At 46.3% G+C, this 27698-nt stretch overlaps 1 protein-coding gene across 6 annotated transcripts in view; it reads right to left on the bottom strand.

Annotated features, from left to right (window-relative positions):
- LOC139275532 (coiled-coil domain-containing protein 178) overlaps positions 1-27698 on the bottom strand; it is an 846828-nt gene that overhangs the window by 129730 nt on the left and 689400 nt on the right. Inside the window, exon 21 of one of the 6 annotated variants that reach the window (XM_070892728.1) lies at positions 12528-12682. The exons of the other annotated variants lie outside the window; for them this stretch is intronic. Within the exon in view, the coding sequence (XP_070748829.1) occupies positions 12656-12682 (27 nt within the window). The 3' untranslated portion in view covers positions 12528-12655. Of the gene's footprint in view, positions 1-12527; positions 12683-27698 lie in introns of those variants that run through there. 6 annotated transcript variants of the gene reach the window in all.

The following is a 27698-nucleotide window of genomic DNA, read 5'->3' as shown; positions in this document are numbered from 1 at the left end:
TTAGCCATCATGAGGCAGCAGCACCTGGTAATAGAAGACCCACCTGCGGTGAGAGTGGCTGATGATAATGATATGGAAGGTGCAGGTGACGAGCCGGAGGAGGACAACGAGGATGAGGAAGATATGCAAATGCCTGAGGCCGGAGCACGACGGCGGAGGAAGGCGGGCCATCGTGCAGAAATGGAGTAACGATTGCTCGAGCCTTGTTGTGCCAGCAGCTCATCCATGAATGCGTTACTGATGCCTGAAGGCTCAACGACAAGTATTCCACATGGACATGTTTATTGTTTGGAGCTGTTCTGTAATGTTGTGTTGTGTTAATGGAACATGATTCAGTTTTAATGTAAAATATATTTTATTCAAAAGTTTAACAAAGTTCTTTTGTACTTAACTTAACTTTAATAAAATTATTCTTGTGTCAAACTTTACTTTAATATCACTCTTTAAGATCACTTAAAAACTTTAAGATCACTTATAAAGTTGTAAATTTACATAACTTACAAAAAACTTTTAATTTGAGAACAGTTACAACAGTAACAATAATAATAACATCAACAACAACAGCAGCAAAGAAAGGCTGCACCCATCTCTCATCCCCTTTCGTCTAAGACCGACCCATCAAAGCAGCGACACTCTCTTTCAAGGGTGTCAGTGAGTGCAGATTTGCTGGGCCTCCTCCTGTTTGAGTTCTTTCCCTTTTGTTGTGTGCCACTTTCCTCTGCAAAGATGAAAATGCAACTTTTTTGAGAGGGTGTCTTTCTGCTGGGTGGTCACGTACAGCTGGTCACATTGACAATTGCATTGAACAAATGAAAATATTACTTAAACGAACGACTTGACCAAGGTCTTACCATTTCTTTTTACACTGGCATCCAGATCTCTTGGTGTTCACCACTGCGCAGTAATCTTCTGCAACTTGGTTCCAGCGTTTCTTCATTTCTTTTGGTGGAACTTTTATGTGACCTCTGCTGGTATCCAGCTCTTGCCATCTGTTCTCAATCACAGTAACTAGTGTCTCCACTTCTTCCAGCAAGAAATTCTTGGTCCTTGTACCGCGTTGCATCTTGTACTGCTGCAGCTGCGATTTTTCCAATGCTCTCAGACACAAACAGCACTTTTTCAAATGCTCTCAGACACATACAGCACTCCTTCTGCATGCAGCTGCGATTTGTCAATGCTCTAACACACACACAGCACTCCTTCTGTCACACACACAACTGGCTCTTTAAGCATAAGAACATAAGAATTAGGAACAGGAATAGGCCATCTAGCCCCTCGAGCCTGCTCCGCCATTCAACAAGATCATGGCTGATCTGGCCGTGGACTCAGCTCCACTTACCCGCCCGCTCCCTGTAACCCTTAATTCCCTTATTGGTTAAAAATCTATCTATCTGTGACTTGAATACATTCAATGAGCTAGCCTCAACTGCTTCCTTGGGCAGAGAATTCCACAGATTCACAACCCTCTGGGAGAAGAAATTCCTTCTCAACTCGGTTTTAAATTGGCTCCCCCGTATTTTGAGGCTGTGCCCCCTAGTTCCAGTCTCCCCTACCAGTGGAAACAACCTCTCTGCCTCTATCTTGTCTATCCCTTTCATTATTTTAAATGTTTCCATAAGATCACCCCTCATCCTTTTGAACTCCAACGAGTAAAGACCCAGTCTACTCAATCTATCATCATAAGGTAACCCCCTCATCTCCGGAATCAGCCTAGTGAATCGTCTCTGTACCCCCTCCAAAGCCAGTATATCCTTCCTTAAGTAAGGTGACCAAAACTGCACACAGTACTCCAGGTGCGGCCTCACCAATAACTTATACAGTTGCAGAAGGACCTCCCTGCTTTTGTACTCCATCCCTCTCGCAATGAAGGCCAACATTCCATTCGCCTTCCTGATTACCTGCTGCACCGGCAAACAAACTTTTTGGGATTCATGCACAAGGACCCCCAGGTCCCTCTGCACCTCAGCATGTTGTAATTTCTCCCCATTCAAATAATATTCCCTTTTACTGTGTTTTTTCCCAAGGTGGATGACCTCGCACTTTCCATCTGTATTCCATCTGCCAAACCTTAGCCCATTCGCTTAACCTATCCAAATCTCTTTGCATCCTCTCTGTGTCCTCTACACAACCCGCTTTCCCACTAATCTTTGTGTCATCTGCAAATTTTGTTACACTACACTCTGTCCCCTCTTCCAGGTCATCTATGTATATTGCAAACAGTTGTGGTCCCAGCACCAATCCCTGTGGCACACCACTAACCACCGATTTCCAACCCGAAAAGAACCCATTTATCCCGACTCTGCTTTCTGTTCACCAGCCAATTCTCTATCCATGCATTTCCTCTGACTCCACATACCTCTATCTTCTGCAGTAACCTTCTGTGTGGCACCTTATCGAATGCCTTTTGGAAATCTAAATACACCACATCCATCGGTACACCTCTATCCACCATGCTCGTTATATCCTCAAAGAATTCCAGTAAATTAGTTAAACATGATTTCCCCTTCATGAATCCATGCTGCGCCTGCTTGATTGCACTATTCCTATCGAGATGTCCCGCTATTTCTTCCTTAATGATAGTTTCAAGCATTTTCCCCACTACAGATGTTAAACTAACCGGCGTATAGTTACCTGTCTTTTGTCTGCCCCCTTTTTTAAACAGAGGCGTTACATTAGCTGCTTTCCAATCCGCTGGTACCTCCCCAGAGTCCAGAGAATTTTGGTAGATTATAACGAATGCATCTACTATAACTTCCGCCATCTCTTTTAATACCCTGGGATGCATTTCATCAGCACCAGGGGACTTGTCTACCTTGAGTCCCATTAGCCTGTCCAGCACTACCCCCCTAGTGATAGTGATTATCTCAAGGTCCTCCCTTCCCACATTCCTGTGACCTGCAATTTTTGGCATGGTTTTTGTGTCTTCCACTGTGAAGACCGAAGCAAAATAATTGTTTAAGGTCTCAGCCATTTCCACATTTCCCATTATTAAATCCCCCTTCTCATCTTCTAAGGGACCAATATTTACTTTAGTCACTCTTTTCCGTTTTATATATCTGTAAAAGCTTTTACTATCTGTTTTTATGTTTTACGCAAGTTTACCTTCATAATCTATCTTTCCTTTATTGCTTTTTTAGTCATTCTTTGCTGTTGTTTAAAATTTTCCCAATCTTCTAGTTTCCCACTAACCTTGGCCACCTTATATGCATTGATCTTTAATTTGATACTCTCCTTTATTTCCTTGGTTATCCACGGCTGGTTATCCCTTCTCTTACCGCCCTTCTTTTTCGCTGGAATATATTTTTGTTGCGCACTATGAAAGAGCTCCTTAAAAGTCCTCCACTGTTCCTCAATTGTGCCACTGTTTAGTCTGTGTTTCCAGTCTACTTTAGCCAACTCTGCCCTCATCCCACTGTAGTCCCCTTTGTTTAAGCATAGTATGCTCGTTTCTGACACAACTTCCTCACCCTCAATCTGTATCACAAATTCAACCAGAATGTGATCACTCATTCCGAGAGGATCTTTTACTAGGAGATTGTTTATTTTTCCTGTCTCATTACACAGGACCAGATCTAAGATAGTTTGCTCCCTTGTAGGTTCTGTAACAAACTGTTCTAAGAAACAATCCCGTATGCATTCTATGAATTCCTCCTCCAGGCTACCCCATGCGATTTGATTTGACCAATCGATATGTAGGTTAAAATCCCCCATGACGACTGCCGTTCCTTTTTCACATGCCTCCATTATTCCCTTGATTATTGTCCGCCCTACCGTGAAGTTATTATTTGGGGACCTATAAACTATGCCCACCAGTGACTTATTCACCTTACTATCTCTAATCTCCACCCACAATGATTCAACATTTTGTTCATTAGAGCCAATATCATCTCTCACAACTGCCCTGATATCATCCTTTATTACCAGAGCTACCCCACCTCCTTTCCCTTCTTGTCTATCTTTCCAAATTGTCAGATACCCCTGTATGTTTAATTCCCAGTCTTGGCCACCCTGCAACCATGTTTCTGTAATGGCCACCAAATCATACCCATTTGTAATGATTTGTGCCGTCAACTCATTTACTTTATTTCGAATGCTGTGTGCGTTTAGGTAGAGTGTTTTAATCCTAGTTTTTAAACCATGATTTTTAGTTTTGACCCCTCCTGCAGCCCCTTTATATTCGGTGGCCCTTTTTGTTTTTTGCCTTGGGTTTCTCTGCCCTCCACTTTTACTCATCTCCTTTCTGTCTTTTGCTTTTGTCTCCTTTTTGTTTCCCTCTGTCTCCCTGCATTGGATCCCATCCCCCTGCCATATTAGTTTAACTCCTCCCCAACAGCACTAGCAAACACTCCCCCTAGGACATTGGTTCCGGTCCTGCCCAGGTGCAGACCTTCTGGTTTGTACTGGTCCCACCTCCCCTAGAACCGGTTCCAATGCCCCAGGAATTTGAATCCCTTCCTACTGCACCACTGCTCAAGCCACGTATTCATCTGAGCTATCCTGCGATTCCTACTCTGACTAGCACGTGGCACTGGTAGCAATCCTGAGATTACTACTTTTGAGGTCCTACGTTTTAATTTAGTTCCAAGCTCCTTAAATCCGTCTCGTAGGACCTCATCTCTTTTTTTTTACCTATATTGTTGGTACCAATGTGCACCACGACAACTGGCTGTTCACCCTCCCTTTTCAGAATGTCCTGCACCCGCTCCGAGACATCCTTGACCCTTGCACCAGGGAGGCAACATACCATCCTAGAGTCTCGGTTGCTGCCGCAGAAACGCCTATTCCCCTTACAATTGAATCCCCTATCACTATCGCTCTCCCACTCTTTTTCCTGCCCTCCTGTGCAATGGCCGATTGCCAACTCGGAACTGTATTGCGCATGCGCATCCATTGCAGCGATGTCAGAAATGTAAGTTTAATTCCCCGCGCATGCGCAGAAGGCCTGGCTGCGTTTTTCGGCGCAGACAGCAGGCTCCACCCCCCGAGGCGACTGGCCAAGCTACGTGGCTCCGGATTGCAATATAAAGATCGGGGAACGTTTGGACATGTTTTTCTGCCGCATTTCTGGACCCAATAACCCAGCGTAACTCTGGCAATATGCCAGAAAATGGGTTCGGGCAAAATTGAGCCCATAGACTGAGTGAGTGGGCAAGAACATGGCAAATGGAATACAATGTGGGAAAGTGTGAAGTTTTCCACTTTGGTAAGAAAAACAAAAATTGGAATATTTTTTGAATGCCGAGCGACTGGGAAATGTTTTCATTCAGAGGGACCTGGGTGTCCTTGTACATGAATCTCAGAAATTTAACATGCATTTGCAGCATGCAATTAGGAAAGCAAATGGTATGTTAACTTTTGTTACAAAGGGATTAGAGTATAAGAGTAAGTCTTACTACAATTATACAGGGCATTGGTGACACCTGGCCACATCTGGAGTACTGTGTACAATTCTGGTCTCCTTACTAAGGAAAGACATACTTGCCTTAGGGGAGTGCAATGAAGGTTCACTAGTCTGGTTCCTGGGATGAGGGTATTGTTCTATGAGAGAGATTGAATAGACAAGGCCTATATTCCCTAAATTTTAGAAGAATGAGAGGTGATCTAATTGAAACATATAAAATTCTTAAGGGGCTTGACAGGGTTAATGCTGAGACAATATTTCCCCTGGATGGCGAATGTGGAACACTAGGTCACTGTCTCAAAATAAGGGGGTGGCATTTAGGACTGAGATGAGGAGAAATTTCTTCACTCAAAGGGTTGTGAATCTTTGGAATTTTCTACCCAAGAGAGCTATGGATGCTCAGTCATTGAGTATATTCAAGACAGAGGTCGATAAAGTTTTGGGAACAAAAGGAATTAAGGGATATGGGGATAGTGTGGATAGGTGGAGCTGAGGTAGAAGATCAGCCATGACCTTGTTGAATGGCGGAGCAGGCTCGAAGGGCTAAATGGCTACTCCAGCTTCTATTTCTTATGTTCTTATGTTCTGATTTCTGTTTCCAGTACATTGATGACTGTATGCTCAACGAAAGCTCAAGGAACAGCACCTCGCCTTTCAATCAGGCACTTTGCAGCCTTCTGGACTCTACATTGAGTTCAACAATTTCAGAACATAACCTCTGCCCACATTTTGTCAGATTGCAGCTGTTGCTGATGATTCTGATATTCCCATTTATCTCTCCTAGATCCATCTTTTGTTTCTTTACTTTGTTCCATTACCATCTCCTTTTGACTTGCACTATCCCTTTTGTCTTTTAATCTCTCCTGCCTTTCGCACTATCATAAAACTTCCCTTTTGTTCTTTCCTTCCCTCCTCATTTTCCCTGCCCTTGCACTTGCTTAAATCCTATACTCTCTCTAACTTTTTCCAATTCTGACGAAAGGTCATCGACCTGAAACATTAACTTTGTTTCTCTCTCCTTAGATGTTGCCTGACCTGCTGAGTATATCCAGCATTTTCTGTTTTTATTTCAGATTTCCAGCATCCGCAGTATTTTGCTTTTGTGTTATCTAGTCAATTGTTCATTTGCTGTTTGTGGGACATTGCTGTGTGCAAGTTGGCTACCACATTTGCCTGCGTTACCACTGTGACTGAATTTCAAAATAATCTGTTGGTTGGAAAGCGCTTTGAACGACCTGAAGATGGAAAAAGAATGTCTGCCTAGTCTTGGAACTGAAATTATAAAAATTGAATGTTGCGGTCACCTTGAAGATCACTGCCGGTATCATCCCTATTGAAGAGGTTGTGTGCAGGCCTTCCTGATGCAGTTAGCACAGCTCTTGTAACTGTCTCCCTGTTAAACACGGCCAGATAGCAGTGCCTGAGCCTATAGATGTGATAGGTAACATAGAAGCAGATCTATGAAGTATATAAGAACATAAGAATTAAGAACAAGAGTAAGCCATTCAGCCCCTGGAGCATGCTCAGCCATTCAATGAGATCATGGCTGATCATCTACCTCAACTCCACTTTCCCGCACTATCCCCATGGGCTAGAGCCTCCACTTTTTATGCCCGCTTAACGGCCACTTAACGCCCATTTTACCGCTGAAATGACATATAACGCCCAGGTATTGCCCATTCTGGCACAAAATGGAAACTGATGGGCTTTTTTAGGAGACTTATCGCCGAGCGTTATTTTCCCAATGGGCTTAACGCCGAGAAAAAATATCACCACCCACCCACATTTTTGGGCGGAATCAGCAGAATGGGCGAATTTAACGCCCATAATATCGCCCAGCGTTACTTTCCACACGGAATTAATGCCGAGATTCAATATTAACGCCCGGCGACTGTTTTTTGTCGTAAAGAGCAGGTTTATCCAAACTAGCGGCCATGGAGATCGCCCATTTTCAATTTCACCACCTCGCACACATATTGCCCACAATATCGCTCGCTCAACAATCCGCCCACAAAAAGTGGAACTAACCGGGATGAACGCCAGCGGTGTGACTGGCATTTGTTAAATCCCATTCTTACATGAGGAGCTAATATCAGAAAGATTTGACTGAAAGAGCGCTGATGTGAGTGACAACGCTGACACACTGCTGTGTGTGTGCAGCTCAGACATCAATGGTGCCCATAACCTTGGTGCCAGTTAAAGTTTACGTTGATCGATGTTAAGTTGTATTTAACCCTTTCATGGTAAGGAATTACCAGTGTGTAACGGTCCAGCTATCTGAGATAAAGGGGAAGGCCACTGCGAACTCTGCATGAGGTCTAGTTAGGGGCCACCAGGGAGTGTTTCAGCCGGCACCCAAGGGGGCTGCCAGGCTGCCTGTTGGCGGACCGGCCGAACCCATGGGCACCACTGTCGGGCCGACCTGGCAGTCGTCTGACAAATAAAATAAAATGGCATCCGCGGCAGTGCGCCCTCCCCTTTAAGGTCGGACACGCCGCCCAGCCACACACAGCTTCTCACCGGGGAAAACAGTCGGGGGCAGCGAATGCCGTCCAATCCACTCCCGCAGGGCAAATTCCCGCGGGGCAATTTCCCACGCGGGGCGGAAAGGAGGTCACCGCCGGTCGGAGCGGAGTCTGCGCGTGCCCGACCGGGCGGGAGCTCGGCCGGTGTAGCAGCAATTATTGCTGCAAAACCCAGGTAGGGCAATTTAAAAATTGATCCTTATTCCGTACTGACTAGGCGGAGAGTCATTACTGACCTATGGCTGCCTCTTTGAGGTGGTCACGGCTCTTAGCCAAAGGGACAATTTCAGCCCCCAAAATTGTACACAATATTCCAGGTGTGATCTCACCAGGGCCCTATATAATTGCAGTAAAACATCTTTACTCTTATACTCAAATCCTCTTGTAATAAAGGCCAACATACCATTTGCTTTCTTAATTGCTTGCTGTACCTACATGTTAACTTTCATTGATTCATGTAAAAGGATACACAGGTCCCTCTGAACACCAACATTTCCCAACTTCTCACCATTTAAAAAATACTCTGCTTTTCTATTTTTCCTACCAAAATGGATAACTTTACATTTCTCCACATTATATTGCATTTGCAATGTTTTTGCCCACTCACTTAGCCTGTCTATACCCCCTTGACGTCTCTTTGCATTCTTCTCACAGCTTACATTCCCCACCTAGCTTTGTATCATCAGCAAACTTGGATATATTACATTTGATCCCCTCATCCAAATCATTGATATAGATTGTGAATAGCTGAAGCCCAAGCACCGATCCTTGCGGCATTCCACTAGTTACTGCCTGCCAACCCGAAAATGACCCGTTTATTCCTACTCTCTGTTTTCTTTCCGTTTACCAATCCTCAATACATGCTAGTATATTATCCCTAATCCCATGAGCCCTAATTTTGTTCAATAATCTCTTATTGTGGCACCTTATCGAATGCCTTCTGAAAATCGAAATACACCACATCCGCTGGTTCCCTCTTATCTATTCTACTAGCTACAACCTCAAAGAACTCTAATAGATTTGTCAAACATGATTTCTCTTTCATAAATCCGTGTTGACTCTACCCAATCCTATTATTATTTTCTAAGTGCCCTGTTACTACGTCCTTTAATAATAGATTCGAGCATTTCCCCTACTACTGATGTCAGGCTATCTGGTCTGTAGTTCCCCATTTTCTCTCTCCCTCCTTTCTTAAATAGCAGGGTTACATTAGCTGCCATCCAATCTGCTTGAACCATTCTAGAATGTATGGAATTTTGGAAGGTGACAACCAACCTTAGTATGTAGGCCATTAGGTCCAGGGGATTTATCAGCTTTCAGTCCCATTAATTTCTCCGGTACTATGTTTTACCAATACTGATTTCTTGCAGTTCCTCATTTTAGCTAGATCCCTGGTACTCCACTATTTCCGTGAGGTTTTTCGTGTCTTCTTTGATCTTTTTTGTGTCTTTTTTGGTCCCATCTGACATTTCTGGCAGCCGACTCCTTCTGCTCGCCTCCTCCACTAAGTCAGGTGCTGGGGAGAACTGAAAGCGATCCCTTTCATAGCGGACATTTTAGCAGCATAAATTCAGCTTACTGCAGATTTTTAGAATGCTGACAGACAAGCACCTTCCTGCAATGCTTGTTTCATACAGCCAGTAAAATCACATTGCATGTGCAATGTGCCCAAGCTTGAACTTGGTGGTCTGATACCTTAAGCAGAAATTATCGATGGCTTATTGAACACAAGAAGCCTAACACACAGCTTAGGTGCAATAGTGCATGGTACCCTCAACCCTTACAGGAATTTTTGGCCAGGCGGAAACTGGGTGGAAATTGTAAAATTGACGGACTCTCGGCATTGCTGGGCAGTAACAAAACCAGTATAATGCTTTACACCGACAGTGACTTCTGAGCCATAGAGTCCAATTCTCATTATATACTCCAGCAGTTTTTCAGGAAATGACACATATTTACCCATTCCCCTAATCCATCTACATTTACCTTCAGTCTTCCACATTCTTCCTCACAGTTTGCCAACCCCAATAATTTGGTATTGTCATAAAATGTTGGTACTCTATCCATGTTCATGTCCAAATTACTTAAATATGATAGAATTCAGAGCCACTAGGTTCATTATGACTCAAAACCTTTTTGTACATATTAGGGCTAAAAATTCAACCTTTCTAATGTATGGGTATTTTCTCTATAGCATGTAAAAGCAGCTTCTGAACATCATTGGGTAGAGCTCTCCAGTTTGAATGACAATGATGTGAGGGGAGTTAAAGAGGGAAAGAAATAAAGAGGAATAAATATCTATTTTTACTGCTGACACATTTTCATTTAAAAATATATGTTTGATTCTTATTGGAGCAAATAAAAGGGAATTTCAATTCTGAAAGGCATCAGACTGAACGACAAGTAGGCTGGTGCTCACATTTAGGGTGGAAGGCAGGAAAAGATAGCCTGGAACTAAAAGCAAGAGCTGTGACGTGAGCCTGGGGAATAATACACTGTGAGCCTGATATTACTGCAGTGTGATTTGGTTCAGTAGTCAAATTTAGCTTTTTATGTTGTGATTTTCAAAAAACTGCTGCTTTGATGAAGTTTCTGCATTTTGTTTTGCTAAAAGATGAAATGGTACAATACACTTACAGCAATATAACTGACAACATTTTACAAATTGTAAAAAAGAAATCAACGGTTTTTAATCAATATCAAAACCAAAAACATTTGTTCATTTAGTATCTCTGAAATGGTATTTTTCCAGACAGTTCATTAGCCTGGAAAGTAGCATCAGGAACAAACTGAAGAGGTCTGAGTGATTAGTGATTAATCTGCAAGTAATGCTTCACACAGCTAGGGGAGTGAGGAACGCAGATATAACCTGTCCATTAACCTGTTTATGCTGTCTATGCATAAAAGGTTTAGAAAGTTATTGTTCTGAGCTCCCCTGATGGCTCAGTGGGTAATTGTGCTGTGTGGTATAGTACTCAGCGCTACAGACTAGGAAATTCAACCACTGTTCTGTGCTGACTCAGTTGATTTAATCCAAGGTGGCAAAGAGCGAGTAATAAATAGCCTCAGCATTACCATGTAAGAAGTTGAAAACATTCAGCATTCCAGTTCCTTTGGTGCCAGCCTCAGCCTCATCTCAGTGTTTGAACCCACAACCTCCTAACTAAGTCAGGAGTTTGTGGGTTCAAACACCCCTCCAGACACTTGAGCACATAATCTAGACTGACCGTTCAGAGCAATACTGAGGGAGTGCTTCACGACAGGAGGTGCCATATTTTGAATGAGACTTTAAAGCCTTCTCAGATGAATGCAACAGATCCCATGGCACTGTTCGAAGAACAGCAGGGAAGTTTTCCTGATGTCCTGGTCAATAGTTATCGCTCAACCAACATCACTAAAACAGATTATCTGGTTATTAATCTTATTGCTCTTAGTGGGACCTTGCTGTGCAAAAATTAGCTACTGTGTTTCCCCACATAACAACAATGAATACACTTAAAATGTGAAGCACTTTGGGACGTCCTGAGGTCGTGAAAGACGCTATATAAATCCAATCTTATTCTTAGTCATTGACCCCACTGGACATGCATATGTAGTTATGTGAAGAAAGGATCAGACTAAACTCTGAAGGCCCTTATTGTCAAATAGCACATTGACATCCACTGCAGAGGCTTACATATAAGAACATAAGAAATAGGAACAGGAGTAGCCCATACGGCCCCTCAAACCCGCTCCACCATTCAATAAGATCATGGCTGATCTGATCATGGACTCAGGTCCACTTCCCCACCCGCTCCCCATAACTCCTTATTCCCTTATCGTTTAAGAAACTATCTATTTCTGTCTTAAATTTATTCAATGTCCCAGCATCCGCAGCTCTCTGAGGCAGCGAATTCTACAAATTTACAACCCTCTGGGAGAGAAATTTCTCCTCATCTCTGTTTTAAATGGGTGGCCCCTTATTCTAAGATCGTGCCCTCTAGTTCTAGTCTCCCCTATCAGTGGAAACATCCTCTCTGCATCCACCTTGTCAAGCCCCCTCATAGGGCCCAAGTTTCCACACGATAAAAAACGGGCGCCCCTCCGAACTGGCAGTTTTCAGACTTTACTGCCTTTTAAAAAAATACATTAAAAAGAAGTGCCAAGTGGGAGTCTTCAGCACTTAAAGCTGAATTCTCTTCCGAACCTCAAAAAATGGTAACATTGCTTCCGTAAATCAGAGAAGGGGAGCCCAGGGTCTCGCACGAAGCACTACAGCTTTGTGCAGGGGGTCAACACTGCAAGAGAGATCCTCTACCCACAGGGCTATCAGGCTCTCCAGAATGAATGATGTGGGACCACAAGGCCGAGGCCGTCACTGGCGGTAGTGTTGCCCCCATCACCTAGCTCCAGTGCCCAAAGAAATTTCATGACCTCAGACCACGGGTCAAGGTCAGTGAATGTATCTTCAAAAGTCATCTCCTACCAACTTCACCACGAGCCTCACACACTGCTCAATGCACGTCTCCCCCACCCCCAATCATTAGCCTATCAACAAATCTATACAAATCACGAGGCACATTTCCCATTCTAGCCTTACCTCACCCCCTTGGAGAAGACTGTGAGGCCATTCTTGGCAGGGGCATGGCTGAGCCCTTAGCCAGTGGCAAAGCAGGAAGGAGACAAGATGCTGGTATCGCCATATGTTATCCTCCTTCTGGCATGCACCTCTTGCTCTCCCGCTCTCCCCTCACCACAAATCCAGGCTTGTGCTTTCCTTATAGAAAAAGGAGAAAGGGGGAAGGAGAGGGAGATGAAGGAGGAGGAGAAGGAGAAGAAGAAGAATCACTTGATTTGACATTTTCAGCCACCAGCTCCTCAAGGTTGACCAGCAAGGCCATTTGCAGTGTCCTCCACTGAAAGTCAGCAGACTTCCACCAGCCCTGCTACAGCCACTGAGGTAGCACTGTGTGACATCAGTAGGATAGGCAAATGCACACACAAGACAGTCACTAAGAGAATGCATGAGGGTGATGAGTTGATTTCTTAATGTCATATTGGATGGATAAATATATAGGGCCCAAGTTTCCACACAATAAAAAACGGGCACCCCTCCGAGCTGGGCGCCCGTTTTTCACGCCTAAAACGGCGCCGGAAAAAAAACTCGCGATTTTGGAGAGCCCTGCAGCTCCTTGTCTGTTTGGCGCGATGCCCAGGGGGGCGGAGCCTACACTCGCGCCGATTTTGTAAGTGGGAGGGGGCGGGTACTATTTAAATTAGTTTTTTTCCTGCCGGCAACGCTGCGCGTGCGCGTTGGAGCGTTCGCACATGCTCAGTGTGAAAAAAACATTGGCACTCGGCCATTTTTGTAGTTCTTTGTAGCTGTTTAATTTTTGAACATTTTTTTAATAAAAGCACATTGCCATCAGCACATCAGCACTTGCAGCCTTCTCACTGTCTTCTTCCCCCACCGTCCCCACCCCCCGCGAGTAGAACGGGCGCCTCCTCCCCCCCCCCGCGGGAAAGAACGGGCACCTCCTCTCTCCCCCCCCCCTTCGCGGGAAGAACGGGCGCCTCCTCTCCCCTCCCCCCCTAACCCCGCGGGAAAGAACGGGTGCCCCGCCCCCCCCGCGGGAAAGAACGGGCGCCTCCTCTCCCCTCCCCGCCGCGGGAAGAACGGGCGCCTCCCCCCCCGCGGGAAAGAACGGGCGCCACCTCTCCCCTCCCCCCCCCCGCGGGCAGAACGGGCGCCTCCCCCCTGCGGGAAAGAACGGGCGCCTCCCCCCACCCGCGGGAAGAACGGGCGCCTCAGGCTGACAGCAGAATTCTCCGTGCCTGAAGCACTTTCACACAGGTAGGAAGATGGTTTATTTAATCTTTTCTTTGCTTATAAATGTTTATTCAGGTTGGATTTATTTGTATAATATTTGTATAAGTATAAATAAGGATTTATTGTAGAATTTAATGAGTTCCCTTCCCCTCCCTCCCCCCCCCCACCTCGTTCTGGACGCCTCATTTGTAACCTGCGCCTGATTTTTTAACGTGTAGAACAGGTTTTTTCAGTTCTACAAAAATCTTCACTTGCTCCATTCTACTTTAGTTTGGAGTACGTTTTCACGGTGGAAACTTTGAAATCAGGCGTCAGTGGCCGGACACGCCCCCTTTTGAAGAAAAAATTCTGTTCCAAAGTAGAACTGTTCTACCTGACTCGAACTGCAGAAAAAAAAATGTGGAGAATTGCAATTTCTAAGATAGTCTGTTCTTCACCAGTTGCTCCTAAAAATCAGGCGCAAATCATGTGGAAACTTGGGCCCATAATCTTATACGTTTCGAAAAGATCACCTCTCATTCTTCTGAATTATGAATTCCAATGAGTAGAGGCCCAACCTACACAACCTTTTCTTATAAGCCCTGGAATCAACCTAGTGAACCTTCTCTGAACTGTCTCCAAAGCAAGTATATCCTTTCGTAAATATGGAAACCAAAGCTGCACGCAGTATTCCTGTCTGGCCTCACCAATACCTTGCATAGCTGTAGCAAGACTCTGCTTTTATACTCCATCCCCTTTGCAATAAAGGCCAAGATATGAACAGTGGTCACGTAAGTGTGGCACTGATGCTTGCTTTTGCCCTTGGAAATGTACTCTAGTGTGAGTCAATATCCCCAGGCTAAAGGGGAAAATACTGTTTTCTTCACTTAATCACTAAACACAATATAACAATTTTCTAAATAATATTGCATTATTCCAGAATAGGTCACCACTTGACAGAACAATGCATGTAATTTTAGTGAAGTAATTGTTTAGATTTAGATTTTTTCTCTGTCTTTTTCTGGGAAGCATCATTCCTCTTGTTGAGAGGGTGAAGTTGATCTTACACAAATCTGCATATGTCACTCTCTGCCCAATGGTAAGTGTGCAAAAGCCCATGGAATAAAAGGGACAGTGGCAATATAGATACAAAATTGGCTAAGTGACAGGAAACAGAGAGTAATGGTGAAAGGTTGTTTTTCGGATGGGAGGAAGGTATACAGTGGCGTTCCCCAGGGATCAGTACTAGGACCACTGTTTTTCTTGATATTTATTAATGACTTGGACTTGGGAGTACAGGGCACAATTTCTTATTGAAACTTATAAGATAATGAGGAGGCTCGACAAGGTGGATGCAGAGAGGATATTTCCACTCATAGGGGAAACTAAAATTAGGGAACACAGTCTCAGAATAAGGGGCCGTCCATTTAAAACTGAGATGAGGAGAAATTTCTTCTCTCAGAGGACTGTAAATCTATGGAATTCTCTGCCCCAGAGAGCTGTGGAGGCTGGGTCATTGAATATATTTAAGGTGGAGATAGACAGATTTTTGAGCAATAAGGGAGTAAAGGATTATGGGGAGCGGGCAGGGAAGTGCAGCTGAGTCCATGATCAGATCAGCCATGATCTTATTGAATGGTGGAGCATGCACGAGGGGCCAAATGGCCAACTCCTGCTCCTATTTCTTGTGTTCTTATGTTCTTATGTAATTTTAAAATTTGCAAATGACACAAAACTTGGAAGTATAGTGAACAATGAGGAGGATAGTGATAGACTTCAAGAAGACATAGACAGGCTGATGAATTGGGCGGACATGTGGCAGCTGAAATTTAACGCAGAAAAGTGCAAAGTGATACATTTTGGTCAGAAGAACGAGGAGAGGCAATATAAACTAAAGGGTACAATCCTAAAGGGATGTACAGGAACAGAGAAACCTGGGGGTATATGTGCACAAATCATTGAAGGTGGCAGGACAGGTTGAGAATGCAGTTATAAAAGCATATGACATACTGGGCTTCATAAATAGAAGCATAGAGTACAAAAGCAAGGAAGTTATGATGAACCTGTATAAAACATTGACTCGGCTTCAACTGGATTGTGTCCAATTCTGGGCACTGCACTTCAGGAAGGATGTGAAGGCCTTGGAGACGGTGCAGAAAAGACTTACAAGAATGATTCCAGGGATGAGGGACTTCAGTGACATGGATAGCCTAGAGAAGCTGGGGATGTTCTCCTCAGAGCAGAGAAGGTTGAGAAGAGATTTGAGAGAGGTGTTCAAAATCATGAGGGGGTCTACACAGGGTAGATAAAGATAAACTGTTCCCATTGGCAGAAGAGTCGAGAACCAGATAAAGATTTAAAGTGATTGGCCAAAGAACCAAAGGCAGTATGAGGAAAAACTTTTTTATGCAGTGAGTAGTTAGAATCTGGAATGCAATGCCTGAAAAGGTGGTGGAGGCAGACTCAATCGTGGCTTTCAAAAGGAGAGTACCTGAAGGAAAAGAATTTGCAGGGCTATGGGGAAAGGGCAGGGGAGCGGGCTTAACTGAAGTGCGCTTGCGGAGAGCCGGCACAAGCTCGACAGGCCGAATGACCTCTTTCTGTGCTGTAGCCATTCAACAACAACAACAACTTGTATTTATATAATGCCTTGAACATAGTGAAGCGTCCAAAGGCACTTCACAGGAGTATTATGAGACAAAGGGGCCAAATTTTCCCTGTTTTGTACACCGTTAGCGTCGCTAGGGGGTGGCGGTTGTGCCTGGGGTGAATTTGCCCCCGAGAATTTGGGGGCAATTTGCGCCCCAGGCTGGCACGCACCCGGCAATGATGTCATCGGCATGCCACAGGCCCCTCACCACCCAGCACCGACCCCTTTTCAGCTTACGGGGGAAATTGCCTGTGGGACATGAGGCTGGTGTGGGTGGATGTCAGCGGGACCCCCCTCAAAGGCATCATGCAGCCCGGCACTCCTGTTTGGGTGCCGGGCCGCTAGCCCGGTCAAGATTGTCCCTGGTGGTCCAGTGGTGGCCACCAAAGGGCCTGCACAGTCCGCAGCGGCCCTCCCCTTTAACTGATGGGATGCTCCATGTAGCTCCTGAGACAATGCTTCGCCTTGTTTGAGGGGGGCATAGGGCAATTCCATGCCGGGGGCGGGCGATAATTGTTCTGGGTCGGGAAGGCTACTGCTACCTGATGGGGCGCGGGGCAATTTTGGCCCTCAAAGATTTGACACCAAGCCACATAAGGAGAAATTAGGGTAGCTGACCAAAAGCTTGGTCAAACAGGTAGGTTTCAAGGAGTGTCTTGAAGGAGGAAAGAGAGGTCGAGAGGCGGAGAGGTTTAGGCAAGGAATTCCAGAGCTTCTCTCTTTCTTAGGCAGTCCCTCGGAATCGAGGATGACTTGCTTCCACGCTAAAAATGAGTTCTCATGTGGCTGATGCGTCCTATACAGGACCTACAGTCTCTGTCACAGGTGGGGCAGATGGTGGTAGAAGGAACGGGTGGGTGGGGTGCTTGGGATGCCATGCGCTCTTTCCACTGTTTACGTTTGGTTTCAGCTTGCTCTCAGCGTAGAGACTTGAGATGTTCGGCGCATTCCTGGATGCTTTTTCTCCACTTTGTGTGGTCATGGGTCATGGATTCCCAGGTGCCGGTGGGGATGTTGCACTTTATCAAGGAGGCTCTGAGGGTGTCCTTGAAGCGTTTCCTCTGCCGTGTCAGAACTCCGAGTAGAGCGCTTGTTTTGGGAGTCTTGTATCGGGCATGCGGACGACGTGGCCTGCCCAACGGAGCTAGGGTGGTCAGTGCTTCAATGCTGGGGATGTTGGCCTGAGCAAGAACGCTGATGTTGGTGTGCCTATCCTGCCAATGGATTTGCAGGATCTTGCGGAGGCAGCGTTGGTGATACTTCTCCAGTAAAAAGAAAAACTATTTACCAATCACCAGCCAATCACTTACCCTCTTGGCTGTGACGTCACCTTTCTATTTCTTTCCACTTCTTTTTTGCCTAGGCCGCTCCACCCACCTCCTGAACGCTGCTCCCCGGACTCCCTGCTTTGAGGAGCCTGCTGTACATAGTCCATGGGCTAGAACCTCTACTTTGTTTTCCTGCTTAACACCCATTTAACACCCATTTAGCCACTGAAATTACGGATAACGCCCAGATAGCCAAACTGACGGACTTTTTTAGGAGACTTATTGATGAGCATTACTTTCCCCATGTGCTTTACGGCGAGAGTAAATATTAACGCCCGCCCACTTTCGGCGAGAGGCCTATAAAGGCACAGCAGGGAGTCCGGGGAGCAGCGTCGAGGAGGTGGGTGGAGAGGCCTACCGGTGCAGCGACAGGGAGAAAGCAAAAAAGAAGTGGAAAGAAATAGAAAGGTGACGTCACAGCCAAGGGGGTAAGTGATTGGCTGGTGGTTGGTAAGTAGTTTTTCTTTTTTCTCTTCTATATCAGTGAGTAACTTTTAGCATTGTTGTTGCCAATTTAAGTGTATCTAAGGGTTAAGTCACGACAGGAAAGCTCGGACACGTGTTATGCTCCTCCTGTACTATGTGGGAAATCAGGGACGCCTCCGGTGTCCCCGACGACTACGTGTGCGGGAAGTGTATCCGCCTCCAGCTCCTGACGGACTGCGTTGCGGAATTGGAGCTGAAGGTAGATTCACTCTGGAGCATCCACGATGCTGAGAATGACGTGAATAGCACGTTTAGTGAGTTGGTCTTACCGCAGGTAAAGGGTCCACAGCCAGATAGGGAATGGAAGACCAACAGGAAGAGCAGTGCAAGGAAGGTAGTGCAGGGATCCCCTGCGGTCATCCCGCTGCAAAACAGATACACCGCTTTGAGTACTGTTGAGGGGGGATGACTCATCAGGGGGGAGCAGCAGCGGCCAGGTTCATGGCACCGTGGCTGGCTCTACTGCACAGGAGGACAGGAAAAAGAGTGGGAGAGCGATAGTGATAGGGGATTCAATTGTAAGGGGAATAGATAGGCGTTTCTGCGGCCACAACCGAGACTCCAGCATGGTATGTTGCCTCCCTGGTGCAAGGGTCAAGGATGTCTCGGAGCGGGTGCAGGGCATTCTGAAAAGGGAGGGTGAACAGCCACTTGTCGTGGTGCACATTGGTACCAACGATATAGGTAAAAAATGGGCTGAGGTCCTACGAGACAAATTAAGGGAGCGAGGAGCTAAATTAAAAAGTAGGACCTCAAAAGTAGTAATCTCGGGATTGCTACCAGTGCCACGTGCTAGTCAGAGTAGGAATCGCAGGATAGCTCAGATGAATACGTGGCTTGAGCAGTGGTGCAGCAGGGAGGGATTCAAATTCCTGGGGCATTGGAACCGGTTCTGGGGGAGGTGGGACCAGCACCTAGGCAGGACCGGAACCAATGTCCTAGGAGGAGTGTTTGCTAGTGCTGTTGGGGAGGAGTTAAACTAATATGGCAGGGGGATGGGAACCAATGCAGGGAGACGGAGGGCAACAAAATGGAGACAGAAGCAAAAGACAGAAAGGAGATGAGTAAAAGTGGAGGGCAGAGAAACCCAAGGCAAAAAACAAAAAGGGCCAGTTTGCAGCAAAATTCTAAAGGGTCAAAGTGTGTTAAAAGGGCAAGCCTGAAGGCTCTGTGCCTCAATGCGGGGAGTATTCGGAATAAGGTGGACGAATTAACTGTGCAGATAGCAGTTAATGGATATGCTGTGGTTGGCATCACGGAGACATGGCTCCAGGGTAACCAAGGCTGGGAACTCAACATCCAACGGTATTCAACATTTAGGAAGGATAGACAGAAAGGAAAAGGAATTGGGGTAGCGTTGCTGGTTAAAGAGGAAATTAATGCAATTGTAAGGAAAGTCATTAGCTTGGATGATGTGGAACCGGTATGGGTGGAGCTACGGAATACCAAAAGGCAGAAAACGCAAGTGGGAGTTGTGCACAGACCTCCAAACAGTAGAAGTGATGTTGGGGAGGGCATCAAACAGGAAATTAGGGGTGCATGCAATAAAGGTGCAGCAGTTATCATGTGTGACTTTAATATGCATATAGATTGGGCTAACCAAACTGGAAACAATACGGTGGAGGAGGATTTCCTGGAGTGCATAAGGGATGGTTTTCTCGACCAATATGTCAAGGAACCAACTAGGGGGGAGGCCATCTTAGACTGGGTGTTGTGTAATGAGAGAGGATTAATTAGCAATCTCGTTGTGCGAGGCCCCTTGGGGAAGAGTGACCATAATATGGTGGAATTCTACATTCGGATGGAGAATGAAACAGTTAATTCAGAGACCATGGTCCAGAACTTAAAGAAGGGTAACTTTGAAGGTATGAGGCGTGAATTGGCTAGGATAGATTGGCGAATGATAGTTAAGGGGTTGACAGTGGATGGGCAATGCAGACATTTAGAGACCGCATGGATGAACTACAACAATTGTACATCCCTGTCTGGCGTACAAATAAAAAAGGGAAGGTGGCTCAACCGTGGCTATCAAGGGAAATCAGGGATAGTATTAAAGCCAAGGAAGTGGCATACAAATTGGCCAGAAATAGCAGCGAATCCGGGGACTGGGAGAAATTTAGAACTCAGCAGAGGAGGACAAAGGGTTTGATTAGGGCAGAGAAAATAGAGTACGAGAGGAAGCTTGCAGGGAACATTAAAATGGACTGCAAAAGCTTCTGCAGATATGTAAAGAGAAAAAGGTTAGTAAAGACAGACCAATTGAACAAGTACTTTGGTTCGGTATTCACTAAGGAGGACACAAACAACCTTCCGGATATAAAACGGGTCAGAGGGTCTAGTAAGAAGGAGGAACTGAGGGAAATCCTTATTAGTCGGGAAATTGTGTTGGGGAAATTGATGGGATTGAAGGCCGATAAATCCCCAGGGCCTGATGGTCTGCATCCTAGAGTACTTAAGGAGGTGTCCTTGGAAATAGCGGATGCATTGACAGTCATTTTCCAACATTCCATAGACTCTAGATCAGTTCCTATGGAGTGGAGGGTAGCCAATGTAACCCCACTTTTTAAAAAAGTAGGGAGAGAGAAAACAGGGAATTATAGACCGGTCAGCCTGACATCGGTAGTGGGTAAAATGATGGAATCAATTATTAAGGATGTCATAGCAGCGCATTTGGAAAGAAATGACATGATAGGTCCAAGTCAGCATGGATTTGTGAAAGGGAAATCATGCTTGACAAATCTTCTGGAAATTTTTGAGGATGTTTCCAGTAGAGTGGACAAGGGGGAACCAGTTGATGTGGTGTATTTGGACTTTCAGAAGGCTTTCGACAAGGTCCCACACAAGAGATTAATGTGCAAAGTTAAAACACATGGGATTGGGGGTAGTGTGCTGACGTGGATTGAGAACTGGTTGGCAGACAGGAAGCAAAGAGTAGGAGTAAATGGGTACTTTTCAGAATGGCAGGCAGTGACTAGTGGGGTACCGCAAGGTTCTGTGCTGGGGCCCCAGCTGTTTACATTGTACATTAATGATTTAGACGAGTGAATTAAATGTAGTATCTCCAAATTTGCGGATGACACTAAGTTGGGTGGCAGTACGAGGAGGATGCTCTGAGGCTGCAGAATGACTTGGATAGGTTAGGTGAGTGAGCAAATGCATGGCAGATGAAGTATAATGTGGATAAATGTGAGGTTATCCACTTTGGTGGTAAAAACAGAGAGACAGACTATTATTTGAATGGTAACAGATTTGGAAAAGGGGAGTTGCAATGAGACGTGGGTGTCATGGTACATCAGTCATTGAAGGTTGGCATGCAGGTACAGCAGGCGGTTAAGAAAGCCTTCATAGTGAGGGGATTTGAGAACAGGGGCAGGGATGTGTTACTACAGTTGGTGAGTTACCTTGGTGAGGCCACACCTGGAGTATTGTGTACAGTTTTGGTCTCCTAACTTGAGGAAGGACATTCTTGCTATTGAGGGAGTGCAGCGAAGGTTCACGAGACTGATTTCCGGGATGGCAGGACTGACATATCAAGAAAGACTGGATCAACTGGGCTTGTATTCACTGGAGTTCAGAAGAATGAGAGGGGACCTCATAGAAACGTTTAAAATTCTGACAGGTTTAGACAGGTTAGATGCAGGAAGAATGTTCTCAATGTTGGGGAAGTCCAGAACCAGGGGTCACAGTCGAAGGATAAGGGGAAAGCCATTTAGGACCGAGATGAGGAGAAACTTCTTCACCCAGAGAGTGGTGAACCTGTGGAATTCTCTACCACAGAAAGTTGTTGAGGCCAATTCACTAAATATATTCAAAAAGGAGTTAGATGAAGTCCTTACTACTAGGGGGATCAAGGGGTATGGCGAGAAAGCAGGAATGGGGTACTGAAGTTGCATGTTCAGCCATGAACTCAATGAATGGTGGTGCAGGCTGGAAGGGCCGAATGGCCTGCACCTGCACCTATTTCCTATGTTTCTATGGTTTCTGTGAATCAGCAGAATGGGTGATTTCAACGCACATATTATCATCCAGCGTTACTTTCCTCATGGACTTAACGCCGAGATTCAATAATAACAACCGGCGACTGTTTTTGGTTGTAAAGAGCATATTTACCCAAAGTAGCAGCCATGGAGATCGCCCACCATCAATTTCATCACCTCACAACATATCACCCAGAATATCGCCCGCTCAGAAAACCGCCCACAAAAAGTGGAACTAACCGGGACGGACGCTAGCGATGTGGCTGACATTTATTAAATCCCACTCTCACGTGAGGAGCTGATACTGGAAAGATTTGCCTGAAAGAACGCTGATGTGAGTGACAACGCTGACACACTGCTGTGTGTGTGCAGCTCAGACATCAATGGTGCCCATCACCTTGGTGCCAGTTAAAGTTTACGTTGATTGATGTTAAGTTGTATTTAACCCATTCACGGCAAGGAATCACCAGTGTGTAATGGTCCAGTTATCTGAGACAATGCGAAACAAGGCTATGTTCAATAACAAAAGTTTAATACCAACATTGGTCTGAAATTACAAGTAACACAGCCAACAACACCCAACCCCCGCCCACATCCCACTTTTTCCACCATTGACATAAATCACATGGTCAACATGTCCAACAACACAGAATACAAAGGCAAAGCAGAAGCGTGGTCCCCAGCCCCCATACACTGCAACAAATTGCATACACCCAGATGGAGATATAACACAGCCATCACCTGCGCACATGCACTTCACTTTCCTTCCCCTCTCTCTTTCTTCTCCCCATCTCTATCCCTTCCCCTCCTCGCTCCACGGCGCCTGGCCGAGGAGCTCCTCAGGCGGTGCCTCATTGGGGCGGATGAAGGCAGATGCGTTGGTTGAACGGGTACGGGAGTGGGGGATGCCGAGGGGGCAACATTCTCTGATGCAGAAGCAGGAACTTGGTCCTTGCTCGCATCTGTCGTTCACAGTGGTGGTGCGGAACCTAGGGGTAGAGTGCCGCACTCTGGGACCACTGGGAGGGTTGTGTTCCTGGGCTATCGCATCCAGGGAGTCAGCCATGCGCAGAATGTACTTGGACATAGTGGCCAGTTGTCAGGATATGCCCCCCAAAGCTTCGATGAGCTGGTCACCAATGTCCACAGTCCTCCTGGACAACTCTCCGCTGTCATGTTGCGCTCGTGGAACAGACCTGCCACGTCCACGAGGCTTCCACGGGGTCGGTGCCATTCTGAGGACAAATGGGGTGCATTGTGGAGAGGTGCTTGGGGCAGGCATCTCCAGAGTGGAGATGGGAATGATCGGAGGACCACTAAATGGCCTTGGGGTGGAATGGGTTCTGGAGGGTGGCGATTCAGGTTCTTTGAAGTCCGCGCTCTCATCCGTTGAGAACAGACCCAGCAGATTGACTGGCGACAATCGGAGCTTCTCTTCACCAGATGTAGTAGGATCGTCCTCCAACTCCTGCCCAGCACCCCCACCTTCTGGACTCTGTGGCCTTGCCTGGGGCCGTGTTGCTGGCTGAGCTGCAAGACACAAATGAGGTTGTTAGTAGTGAAGGGGATGCTAGGGTGACAAGGTGAGTCCAGCGCTACACACAGCATATGCACGACAAAAGCACCACCACTCTCAAAATCATCGCAGACATCACATTTCATGACCATCAACACATTGCGGTGATTTTCATTAGGCCAGCATTATTTCTATTGTGGTGTATGCAGGCACCTTTAGTAATGCCTCCATGAGGCAGGGTATGATACTTAAACTGTGTAGACTCTAGTCCTTTATTTGCAGCTCCTCGAGTCAGGACACCAAGCTGTGGGATCCCTTTTATACTGGGTTACCTGCAGTGTGCAGGTAACCCTTAGATCTCCAGCAGCAGCACCCTCTGATGTACAGGTAAGCTATGTACAGTGTAGGAGTACATTCAGTGTTACATAACAGTGTTACAGACTTCGCACAACAAATAAGCATGCATATAAAACATCTATGACACTTTTAGTGATCATCTATCATATATGATTGGCATCTATCATATTGATTGGCATCTTTTGACTTTACATCCGCAATGGTGTAAGCTTTACTCACGTGGCATCACTTCAGGGTCTGCAGATGCATCTGTGGCCGTCTGGCACTCGCTCCTCCATGTCAGTAATGTCGCTGGGGACTGGTGGCCCCCCCACCCGTTCGCCTCTTCATGAACCTCATCGTTGATAGCTTCTTCTGTAAAAGGTGACAAGGCGACATGGCATGAGATCATTGCGTGATATCATTGCTAGGTACTGTCACAGAGACTGATACAACACATAACCAACAGATGTAATCATGATTATTATAATCATTATCATTCTTTATCGAAAGACGTACACCGTGACCACAGGCTTTGAGTAAAACATTCCCGGTAAAAGTGCAACACCTCACACTTGCTGCTATTCACTCATGACTGTTCCAAATCAAATTATATAAATACATAAGTACATGTAAATCAATGTAATACTTACTCTTACAGATCCCACAAGGTCATTCCATCCTTTGCGGCATTGGTTGCCCTCACGCACCTCGTTGGTCATCGACGAGACCACCTCTGCTATCTCGGTCCGTATCCTCTGGTAGGCCTTTGGGGTGGGCTTCCCACGCCTTCCCTGTGTCAAATTACCCCAGCGTGACTCGACCTCCTGCAGGAGGGAGGTATTTGCCTCGTCCGAGAACCTCCTGGCTCTTTTGCGGCCTCCAATGTGCTCCTCTCCCACCTCCCTGCTCTCTCCAGCATCAGTCTCCACAGCGTGCTGTGATGCCTCCTCCTCTCCCTCCATTATAGGGCAAATTTGATCAAATATGTGGCTGTTAACAGCTACTTTTTGTTTGCCTACTTGCTGTGAAGCTCTAAAGTCTCCCTCCTTCCTCCCACAGCAGCCACACCACACCCAGCCACACCTTCAGTCCCTCTGAGCTCCCTCTCTCTCTGTCTCCTCTTCTGCACATGTCATGGTGACCCTTGACCTCCTGAATCGTGAGAATCGAGCGTTGCCATGCCGTTGCTAAGGACGGCCACACTTTACGGCAGTGGATCAGAAAAATTTAATGCTACCGCCCATTGATATTGCTCACAGCAATGCCCATTTTCAAAAATGTAAACTAGGTGTTTTGAGAATGGGCGAGAAGCCGGCTATCTGAAAACCCTTTTTTACCACCCACGCCCATTTTTGGCCGATAAGCACAAAAATGGAGGTTCTAGCCCCATATCTCTGAGACATAGGAGGGCGGGAATCACTACTGCTCTGTAGACCATGAGCTTGGTACCGGGTTTGAGATCGTGATCTTCAAACATTCTCTTCCTCAAGAAACTGAAGGCTGCACGGGCACACTGAAGGCGATGTTGGAATTCGTCATCGATGTCTGCCCTTGTTGACAGTAGGCTCCCAAGGTATGGGAAATGCTCCACCTTGTCCAAGGCCTCGTCGTGGATTTTGATAATCGGGGAGCAGTGCATGGCAGGGGCAGGTTGGTAGAACATCTTTGTCTTACAGATGTTTAGTGTAAGACCCATCGTGACCATCTTCAAGAACGGCAACAAGTCCGATTGCAGTAACTACAGAGGAGTTTCCCTGCTGTCTGCCACAGAGAAAGTCATCGCAAGATCACCTTCTCTCAGCGGCTGAAGAACTCCACCAGAGTCGCAATGTGGATTCCGCCCACTAAGGGGCAAAATGGACATGATCTTCAATGCTGGAAAATCTAAGAGAAATGAAGGAAACAGCACCAAACCCTGTACATGGCCTTCTTTGACCTCACAAAGGCCTTCGACACTGTCAACCGTGAGGGATTATGGAGCATCTTCCTCAAAATCGGATGCCCCAAAAGTTTGTCACCACCCTTCGCCTGATTCATGACGACATGCAAACCGTGATCCTGACCAACGGATCCACCACAGACTCATTCCACATTCGGACCAGGGTCAAGAAAAGCCGTGTCATTGCAGCAATGCTCTTCTCGGTCTTCCTTGCTGCAATGCTCCATCTCACCCTCAGTGAACTCCCTGCTGGAGTGGAGCTAATCTACAGAAACAGTTCAACCTCCGCCGCCTTCAGGCCAGATCCAAGGTCGTCCCATCCTCTGTCATTGAATTACAGTACGCAGACGACGCCTGCATCTGCGTACACTCGGAGGTCAAACTCCAAGCCATTGGCAACTGCTTCACCGAAGGTTCCAGAGCTTAGGGCCTAGGTAACAGAAGGCATGACCACCAATGGTTGAGCGATTATAATCAGGGATGCTCAAGAGAGTAGAATTAGAGGAGTGCAGACACTTCGGGAGATTGTGCCGAAGGACATTACAGAAATAGGGAAGGGTGAGGCCATGGAGGGATTCGAAAACAAGGATGAGAATTTTGAAATCGAGACGTTGCTTAACCGGGAGCCAATGTAAGTCAGCGAGCACAGGGATGATGGTTGAGCGGGTCTTGGTGCGAGTTAGGACATAGGCAGCCGAGTTTTGGGTTACCTCTAGTTTACGTAGGATAGAATATGGGAGGCCAGCCAGGTGTGCGTTGGAATAGTCAAGTCCAGAGGTAACAAAGGCATGGATAAGGGCTTCAGCAGCAGATGAGCTGAGGCAAGGGCGGAAACGGGCGATGTCACGGAGGTGGAAATAGCCGGTCTTAGTTATGCTGCGGATATGTGGGGCAACATGTAGATGAGAAATAGGAGGTGGCCAAGTATAGATCCTTGGGGGACACCAGAGGTAGCGATGCGGGGGCGGGAAGAGAAGCTGTTGCAGATTATTTTCTGGCTATCATTAGATAGATAAGAATGGAACCAGTTAAGTGCAGTTCCCACCCAGCTGGATGATGGTGGAGAGGCGCTGGAGAAGGATAGAGTGGTCAACTGTGTCAAAAGCTGCAGACAAGTCAAGAAAGATGAGGAGGGATAGTTTGCCTGTGTTACAGTCACAAAGATTCTCACTTGTGACTTTGATGAGAGCTGTTTCGGTGCTGTGACAGGCGGGGAAATCAGATTCGAGAGATTTCAGCATAGAGTTGCGGGAAAGATCGGTATGGATTTGGGAGGCGACAACACCCTCAAGGATTTTGGAGAGGAAAGGGAGGTTGGAGATGGGGGGGTAGTTTCTAGGATGGAGAGGTCAAGAGTTGTTTTTTTGAGGAGTGATGATGGCAGATTTAAGGGAGAGGGGGACAGTACCTGAGGAGAGAGAACCATTAACAATGTCAACTAACATGGGAGCCAGAAAAGGAAACTGGGTGATAAGCAGTTTGGTGGGAATAGGGTCAAGGGAGCAGGAAGTGGGTCTCGTGAACAGGATGAGCTTGGAAAGGTCATGAGGAGAGATTGGAGAGAAATTGGAGAAAGATGTGAGGTCAGGGCTGGGGCAGGGGGGATCCTTGGAGGATATTTGGCCCGGTGGGCTATGGGAAGAAAGGGAAGAGGCAGAGGCGGCTGAAAGGATGGTCTCAATCTTAGAGATAAAGAAGTCCATGAGCTCCCCACTTATTCTCAGAGGTGAGGAGGGGAGAGGGGTTTCA

The sequence above is a fragment of the Pristiophorus japonicus genome, chromosome 1 (assembly GCF_044704955.1).
Source record: "Pristiophorus japonicus isolate sPriJap1 chromosome 1, sPriJap1.hap1, whole genome shotgun sequence".
Classification (NCBI taxonomy): Eukaryota; Metazoa; Chordata; class Chondrichthyes; family Pristiophoridae; genus Pristiophorus; species Pristiophorus japonicus.
This window is presented reverse-complemented; position numbering and strand designations above follow the sequence as displayed.